This window comes from Cebus imitator, unplaced genomic scaffold, assembly GCF_001604975.1.
Source record: "Cebus imitator isolate Cc_AM_T3 unplaced genomic scaffold, Cebus_imitator-1.0 Scaffold45, whole genome shotgun sequence".
Lineage (NCBI taxonomy): Eukaryota > Metazoa > Chordata > Mammalia > Primates > Cebidae > Cebus > Cebus imitator.
The window spans coordinates 9540974-9550520 of record NW_016107360.1 but is presented as its reverse complement, the minus strand read 5'-3'; the positions used below and the strand labels follow the sequence as shown (position 1 = coordinate 9550520).

Genomic DNA, 9547 nt, shown 5'->3' with positions numbered 1-9547 from the left:
AGTAGCTGGGATTACAGGCACGCACCACCATGCCCAGCTAATTTTTTGTATTTTTAGTAGAGACGGGGTTTCACCATGTTGACCAGGATGGTCTCGATCTCTTGACCTTGTGATCCATCCGCCTCGGCCTCCCAAAGTGCTGGGATTACAGGCTTGAGCCACCGCACCCGGCCTGAAAGAGACTTTTTTTAATTTTTCATATGCTCATCAGGAGACCCTAAACCAATTAATCTGTATGTATGTAGACAGTAGCACATTTCAACAAAAGATTTATGGTGATTTCATACTGTGTATGTTAGGTAATGTTCTATATCTGCTAACGCTTTCAAATCTAAATGAAGATATGATTGAAAAGAGCCAAGCCCCGTTTTTTGTTGGTATTTTTGTTTTGTTTGAGACAGAGTTTTGCTATGTCGTCCAGCACAGTGGCACAATCTCAGCTCACTGTAACCTCCATCTCCCGGGTTCAAGTGATTCTCCTGCCTCAGCCTCCAAAGTAGCTGGGGTTACAGGCACGTGCCGCCACTCCTGGCTAATTTTTGTATTTTTAGTAGAGATGGGATTTCAGCATGCTGGCCAGGCTGGTCTCAAACTCCTAATATCAGGTAATCCACCCACCTTGTTCCCCTAAAATTCTGGGATTACAGACATGAGTCATGTGCCTGGACCAAGCCCCATATTAGTAAGAGAATTCTAATTACCTTCCAAACTTGGAGGCTTAACCTAGCAGAGGTAGGAAGCAATTAGTCATATGTGGATGCTGACTGGAATCAGGAAAATTCTAATGGATGTGCCAACACCCCAAGTAGCAGCAATGAAAACTGGTGAGCTGCTTAATTTGCATTTTATTCAAAAATGACAACTAGATACAAATATATTTTGAAAAAGACCCAGGTTAACGCCTTCTGCTTTTTCTGGGGTGTGAATTCATTCAACAAAACTTGCCCCTTGATTCATCCGTTTCTCAAAATTTTGGATCTACTGACCACACACACACACACACACACACACACACACACACACACACAAAGAAATTCCATCAGCAGTTTGCAAAAGAACAATTTGGAAGAGAAATGTATTAAATCCTCAGGGAAATTAAACCCAGATAATCCAATAATGGCACTACAAAATTAACACTAGACTATAAATTGAATTAATTGCCTCCTACTGTGGGGTTCTTGGCTACCACAAACCAAAACAAATGAAGCCAATGATGTCAAATGCCTTAAGAGAGACCACAGGCAAGTTTGTATTACAGGAGTTCACCCCCTGCGGTGTTTCAACATTCCAACTTGTTCTGGAGATCAATACGAAGAAAAATCTTCACTTCTGCCATCTCACATCTCAAATTATATACAGTAGGTTGGTGAGAGATGTGAGAGGTGTGAGAGTTGTGAGAGATGTGAGAGTTCTAGACACAACACAGCAATTATACGACTCTTTGTTAATTATCTCTAAGTGTCTGTGTCTAGAAATTGCTGAACTATTGGGAATCCATGCAAGTCTTTTTCCCTGAGAGGGCTGAAGGGACTGGTGGGAACAACTAAAGGTGTCTCTAGAACCCAGGCAGCCTAGTGATAAGGCAGATATTTAAGAATACCAGTCAGCTGCTTCAAAAGAGACTCACTTTGGCATTTCAGTAAATAAGCGTTTGTTTCTGTAAATTCTCTTTTAATGCCGTGATGTCAGTACACCTTTGGCAATACGGGATTAACTAAATAATGTGGGTCCTGGGACCAACAAAATTAGCATGTAGTATAATTTACCAAGCCTCTGCTAGTCTTCCTAAGGACTCTGAGAGAGAAGATACGATGCAGCATCTTGATAGAAAGAAAATTTTGGTAATTACACAGCTTTGCCAAATAAAACCCATAGAGCAAATACAGAGGGCCTGACTGCCTCCAGCTTCTCCTGAGATGCCAGTTTGTCAAAATGCCTATGGAGTATTTGCTCAGATACACATCCTTCACGTTACAGCTGACATTGACCCCTGAAGCTTTTTAATAACCAAACAGCTTTTTATAAAAAACTAACTCATGGCATTTTGTTGGGATATTATAATTTGTTCACGTTCTTAATTTTGTTTGACATTTCGAAAATACTATGTCTAACTCTTTTGCGTAGATTTTTAAAAAAGAAAAAACCATAGCTAGCATGGATTGAATACTTCTTTTTCCTCCCCTCAAGAATTGACACAAACACCAAAACAAAATACTTTTTGTTTAAGCTTAGAGAAATGAAGCATTCTGTTTGTTTGGAATCTTAATTACTATCGCCCCAAACTTACCTAATTAGAAGCTCTTTTATAATGAGGAAAATTATTTTCAAAGTTAATGAATTTGCAAGCACAAACATTGCTGTCTTCCCAGAATGAATTAGTCACATTCCTTACATGCATATTTTAGTTGTACACTCTAATTAATATTAGTACTTAAAATGTGTGAGATTGATTTCACTGTCAAAAAAAAAAACAACTTTCCTTTGTTTTTAGACGGTATAAAAACACCACAGTTTTTCCTCTTATAAACACTGTGCTGCACATAAAGACTTAATTTTAGATTTGGACAAAATGGAAATTATTTCATCGAAACTATTCATTTTATTGACTTTAGCCACATCAAGCTTGTTAACATCAAACATCTTTTGTGCAGATGAATTAATGATGTCCAATCTTCACAGCAAAGAAAATTATGACAACTATTCTGAGGTAAGTTTTTTAAACCTATCTAATATGAGTAACATTAATTATATAACATTCATCCTAAGTGTAATGATTTTGTAAAGATTAAGAAGTAACTTGGTGTGTACTCTGTTTTGTCAAATTTCAGTCTTCCTCTAAGAATGTATAAATGTAACTTGTATTACTTAGCACAAGAGCAAACAACCTGGCCTCTGAACTGAACTGGAGAGTATGGTACTTAGCAAGCATGCAGCACATTAATAATTTTCAATCAACACACAAGTGCATACTTGTAATAAATGGTTGGCAGAAATAAGATTTGGATACATTTCAGCTGGACATTCAATTTGTTTTAAACTACAAACAAAAAACACACACTTTTATTTTGGGCTTAGCAATTACAAACTGGTCATTGTGTACCTAATCTATATCTTAGTGAAGTTTTTACCCCTAGATGGTAAAATTGCAAGTTGTTTTTATTTTCTTTTATATATTTTCCAAATGTGCTGAAATTAGTGTGTATGCTCATTTTACTCAAGCTATAATCAGAAAACAATCATTTAAAAATCTCCATATGAACAAGCTCCTATGGTAAAAACTAAATCTAATTAAATATTATCTGTATTTGAAATGGCTTCTACAAAGTTGGCATATTTGTGATGCAGTAACCCATAAACCAATGAATTCTTTACTAAAAATGTATTTTATATTCTAATAAAAATACAATTGGTTTCTTGAGAAATGCTTTAGAGTAGAACCCTGAGTAAGATGGAATAAAAAAAAATTCACTGGGCCTCCTACAACTGTACCCCAAAACCTGGCCAGCGTCTCTGTTCCAATGTACCATGTTCCCATGTGCCACTCTGGCCTTTAAAGAGAAACATGAAAAAGGAGTGGGAGGCTTCTCTAAAATCAAATTATAAAATATATAAAATATTCCATAAACAACATGAATTTAAAAAAAGTGAATAACTGCAGTGAAATAAACTTTTGCCTCATTTCAGTACTTCATTATGTTCCTGCTGCTTGAACTCATTTCTGTATTCACTATATATATATTTTAAATATTTTATAGTTGTCTTACAATAGTCTAGGGAGAGAGAAACTAGATTGCTTTAAAAAGCTTAATACAAATTATTTATTAAAAAATTCTGCACATAAGAACACAAACTTTGTTTATAGCTTTAACTATTCTGCAGATAAAAGTCTAGATTTAAGTTAATTGGGGGTTTAAATCTATTGCTTATAACAACAATATGTTACTGTAATGGTCATTTCTAATTATAGCCTAGAGGATACCTGAAAGGGGAAAGAAGCCTCAATTTTGAGGAATTAAAAGATTGGGGACCAAAACATGTCATTAAGATGAGTACACCTGCAGTCAACAAAATGCCACTCTCAGTCCCCAACTTGCCATTGAGATTTGGGAGGAACGTTGGAGAAGAAAAAAGCGCTAGAGCAACAGCCAACCTGCCTCTGAGATCTGGAAGAAATATGGAGGTGAGCCTCATAAGACATGCTCTTAACCTGCCCCAAAGGTTTGGGAGAACCGCAACAGCCAAAAGTTTCTGCAGGACACTGAGTGATTTGTGTCAAGGATCCATGCATTCACCATGTGCCAATGACTTACTTTACTCCATGACCTGCCGGCACCAAGAAATCCAGAATCCCGATCAAAAACAATCAAGGTAAATACCTGAAAACCAGTCAAAGTGCATGGGTAGTTATATAGAGGTGGTCTAGAAACTTTAAAAATGACTACATCTTTTCAACATAAGTTTCTAAGAAAATAAGTTTCCTTGAAGGAGAGAACACAAAGGAACTAAATACCTGTCAATTGGGAACTATAGAAGGCCAGGTATAATAAGCATGGCTCAAGGTATAAAGCCATAAGATGACTTCCCCTAAGCCACATATAACCATCAGTCTCATTATCCTGTAGCTGCTCACTAAATCCATGCAATGACAGGATATTGTCCAACACTGGACCTCTCCAACATAAAAAGGTCCCATGGGAGAGAGTTGTTCTCAAGTACAGTACAAAGAACCCCATTTCAATAATCTAGGTCTCAAATGCAGACGGTTTTCTTTCTCAACTTTTAATACAAGCTTTTCTTTTTCCTGGATCTCATTTTATAAATTCTGTTATAATCAATTTTATAATAATTAAGAAATATTCATTATCTGCTATGTACACATCAGAAGGTAAGATTTAAAAATTAATAAGCTACTTATCTATTATTTTATAGTAGACAGTGTATGCTTAAGAAAATTTTTTGATGCTGCCAGGCGCAGTGGCTCATGCCTGTAATCCCGGCACTTTGGGAGGCTGAGGCGAGCAGATCTTCTGAGGTCAGGAGTTCAAGACCAGCCTCACTAATATGGAGAAACCCCCATCTCTACTAAAAATACTAAATTAGCTGGGCATGGTGGCAAATGCCTCTAATCCCAGCTACTTGGGAGGCTGAGGCAGGAGAATTGCTTGAACCCAGGGGGTGATGGTTGCAGTGAGCCGAGATCATGCCATTGCTCTTCAGCCTGGGAAACAAGAGCAAAGCTTTGTCTAAAAAAAAGAAGTTCTGATACAAAGTAGAACATGATGCTTTAGTTAAGACCTGAAGAATGTAAAGTGGCAGATTGTGTTACTCTATCTGAGAGACCTTCTCAGGACACTCCTGGTTTGTTTTTTTCGATGGTACTTATCCCTGTCTGACATATATTTAGGGTCCATTGCCTTTATTAGAATTTCAGCCCTACAAATCCCGTAATTGTTGTCCACTGCCATATCCCCAGGGCCTAAGAACTATGTCTGCCACATAGTAAGCCCTCAATATTTAGTAGGATAAATGAAATTAAAAAGGCACTAATAAGGTCCTACAGAGGGTCAGAAAAAAAGAAGTTTTTTCTGTATGTGGAACCCTGCCTTTGAGAAGCAGCTTTCTCTTGAACATTCAGAGACCAGTGGGAAGAAGGAGGTCATTTTTAGGCACTAACGCAAGGTGAGCCGAGAACAGCTAAGGTTCCGTTTGGCAAGAGCGAAAAGTATGCAAAGGAAAGAGGAAAGAAGGCTAGACAGATAGAGTAAGAGCAGAGAGCACAGATACTGAGGACCCAGACAAGGACCTGGGACATGATTCATCAGGAGAGGGAGAACCACTGACATTTCTGCTGAAGTTCTAGGATGCTATACAAAGGCAGAATTGACAGCTAATGAGATGTTGGGAGTGAAGTGGTGTAGAGGGAGAGAGATGAATCAGTGATAAATGTTTGGGCCTGAGTGCCCATCACAGACTCAGCATCCTACCAATACCTCATTCATTTCAAGTACAACACCATTCAGCTCAAGTATAATTAGGCAGTTAGGACTATGGATGGTATTTGTATATACTCTTGCATGCTGTTGTTCTGATGGATGAGAACACTTTGTACTGCTTACATTTTAGAAGACTGGTATTCAAGAAGATAGATGATGCAGAATTGAAACAAGAAAAATAAGAAATCTGGAGCCTGTCCCTAAAGCTGTGACCTGTAATCTACAAACGGCTCTATAGTGAAGACCACAAGGAAGAGTAGCTTCATACATTTCATGAGCTATGGATCATCAATGGCAATTTTTCCTTGTCAGTACAGCTATAATGGTATCTTGGAAGTTGTAAAAACATTAAAGCATATTTGTTATGTAAAGTTAAAATGATTTTTGCCTGAATAAAAAAGAGCATTGCAAATGCTTTAGAAATCTCTGGTAATGGGAAGAAAGAGAGACAGAGGAGCCTCTTCACTACCCTAAATAAAAATCATAGACACTGTTACACTTAACAAAAAATTAAACAGAAGAGCACCCTGAAAAACATTATGATTGAAATTAAATAATTTTCCAGAATGGCATGTTTGACAAGTGAACAGGGATTACAAATCACTTATAAACATGTTTCTGTATACCCTTTCTATCGTGTCAAATGTTAATGAATCTGTGATCAGTTGAAATGTAAATGCCTGTGTAATGCTACACAATAAAAACTCTTAGACTTTAGGGAGATAAAAGAAAAAGGCAACTATGAGTTACCTCTTTTAGTGTCTCCTCTATCTACATCCAGAAATTTGCCTCTGATGAGTTTCTTTTCTCCTCATTTAACATTTCAAGTTTTTTATTTGCAAAAACATCTGGCTATTCCTCATCTAGGAATTTAAAAATTCAGTACACAACACCAATGCACAGTGACTTGCCTTTATTCCTAAGGATATGAAGTCCTTAATCAGACCTAACTGGTTTATTGAACAGTCTCAACTCTACTGGGCACACACAGGAAATGGTTTTATTTTTCTCCCATTGTGCCCCCCGCTGGGCTGTGTTGAATCTCTGGCCCCTGCTGATTAAAGGTTCCTTAATGATACCCTGGACATACTGCATAACTCTCTCGGTCACTTCCTGATATTAAAAAACTTTATCAAGTCCCATTAAAGACGCCAACCTCATATCCAAAAATAAAGTGTTTCCACCCTCCCCCATGGCTGGCTGGGCTGGTGGAAGGGCCTGAAGTGGGAAAGGAACAGGTCTGCCCTTTCTCTCCTCCTCTTTTTCTCACCTCAGAGGTAGGGTGCTGGGAGGGAAAATGGTAGGCTCTGAAAAACAATCTGCCCTTTTAACTTCTCCAGGGCAAGGGAGGAATGGGGATGGCGGGGGTGATCAAGAGAAGAGGCCTCCTCCTCTCTATATAAAGTTGCTGCTTCTACAAATGAATTCTTCGGGAAGACTTGCAGGGACCTTCACACAAGTCACCTACCTGGGAGCTCTGGATGCTACTTGATCTCTTCCAACCACTCCTGTCTCATCTGTTCTCCCCACAGTTTTTATTGCCAAGCAGAAAGACTCAAGCCAGCTACCCCCCCAACCCCCAGCGCCAGCTTGATGCATAGAAAATGCAGACACCACAGCTAGGCCAAGGGCAGGACTGCAGGCTGCCCCTCCGCTGCCCCCGCTTGTCTCCACCCCTCTTGTACCTGTTGAGAAGAGGCAGGTCATAAGTCTACTGCGTAAGCAAGCAGCCAGTCAGGAAGTAGCATGCAGCGTGCCTGTCAAAACCCCACACTCTAAAAGTGGTTTTCTAGGAACCCGTCTTACTTGCCTTATTGGGGGAGCAGCAGTTGCAGCAGACCCCTCCAAGGCAAACTCTCGTAACTGTACATGTTGAAGGGCACAGCCAAGACAGGGCTGCTGTGGCTCTGCCAGGTCATAGCAAACCATGAGCAGGTATCTGTCTCCTGACATCCATGGTTCTCTTTATTTAGCATCTCTGCTAAAGTATTTAGCCTCTGTACCTCCAGATGTGGTCCCCAGTTGCCAATTCTGAGTGACAGAGAAAGTATCCTGCAACGTCCTGCTACACTGATAAATAAAAGACCACCTGGTCCTGTGGTAGCATATGTCATAGAAATGGGTTCTTTACCTAAGCCCCTAATTTATAGGAAATGTTAGCTGAATAGCCAAGTGTTGGCTGTCCCCTCATCTGCTTGGCTTACTCTGCTGTGTCACCACACCGGCTCCTTCACCAGCTTCCATAAGAGCCTCACTCACGTAAGTCAGTATGGAGCCTGCGATTTTGTAGAGGATTTGCGGGATCATGAGAGGATCACATTGTACAGAATTTCACTGGGAAAGTCTCCATTAGGCCTCTTCCAAGTCTCTCAATAACTGGACCACTGGCAAGATCCCCTCCTCTCTGACCTCTGTTATTCACTCCCGAGTGGCTTCATGAGCGTGCAATCCCTGCAGTCACACAAAGCCCCACACTTGGTTCAGTGCTCTGCAGTCACTGTCTTGAAATTCTTAAGCATTCCAAGGGGCCCCACATTTATATTTTGCACTGGACCCTGGATATCATGTAGCCTGTCTTGCTTTCCCAAACTTGGCCCTGCTGGATCCTACAATACCCCATTTCCTCCAACCTGTGTTTATTAATCAGAGCAGCTTCCATTTTCTACATGAAACCCAAAAGCCAGCTTCATGCAGGCGTGGGAGGTCTGCTTCCATCCTACAGTGGATATAAAATACAACTGCATGACTCATGAGACATGCTCAAAATGCAAATTTACTTTTGTGTCCCACTGCTCCTTTCTAATATAAGGAATGAGGAAGAGGGTGTACAGAAATCTTCCTCTGGCCCTCAACAGAGACTTGGCCAGATGCCATGAACTTCACCTCTCTCTTAAGTAATGTCAGGCCTTTGGCTTCTCTGAGTCAAAAACTCACAGTCAATTCCATTGTCATCAACCTTTCAGTCTATATTCAGCTGTTCGTCCATTCATTCTGCACCCTTCCCATGCTGAGGCCTGAGTCTGGAGACAGGACTGTGGTTGGCCTCTGTTCTCTCTTCCACCCTCACCTGCTGCTTCTCTCCCTGACTGCTTTTTTGGACTCTGCTGGGAGGCAAGGGAATTTGGGATGAAAGGAGAGGGGATGGGACAGTTCTCGCCTGGATGGACTCACTCTCAGGACTCAGGGGATGGTGCTGCCGACCATGACTGGACCCTCTCCCTGCCATTCTGTTGTCCAGCTCCCAGCAAGGTAACAACTCTCTCCAAAGGACTCTCTCCTGAACCCAAATCCTATCCTTTTATTGTCTCCAAAGGAATGAAGGAAATGAGGACTGGTGGAACCAGTTTCCAACCACACCCTTCAAAAAGTCTGCAAATGGTGACCTGGCTTTGGAATTCTTTGTCTATTAGCTTGGGAGATTTTGGTTAAAACTTCACTTTTCGTATCCTTTGCAACAAGGATGAATCTCTCCTTAAGGAGTGCTCACAGCAGCTAAAATGATGTTTTTGCTGAATCAATATGCGTATATGCACATTTTTCTGGCAAGAGTTCAT

The 9547-nt window shown here is 40.3% G+C and overlaps 1 protein-coding gene across 1 annotated transcript; it reads left to right on the top strand.

Annotated features, from left to right (window-relative positions):
• The first annotated feature begins 2413 nt into the window (after positions 1-2413).
• Positions 2414-6407, top strand: NPVF (neuropeptide VF precursor). Its single transcript, XM_017526889.2, has 3 exons — positions 2414-2707; positions 3968-4368; positions 6124-6407. The coding sequence occupies exons 1-3, from the start codon at positions 2570-2572 to the stop codon at positions 6173-6175; spliced, it is 591 nt and encodes a 196-aa protein (XP_017382378.1). The 5' UTR covers positions 2414-2569; the 3' UTR covers positions 6176-6407.
• Positions 6408-9547: the final 3140 nt, after the last annotated feature.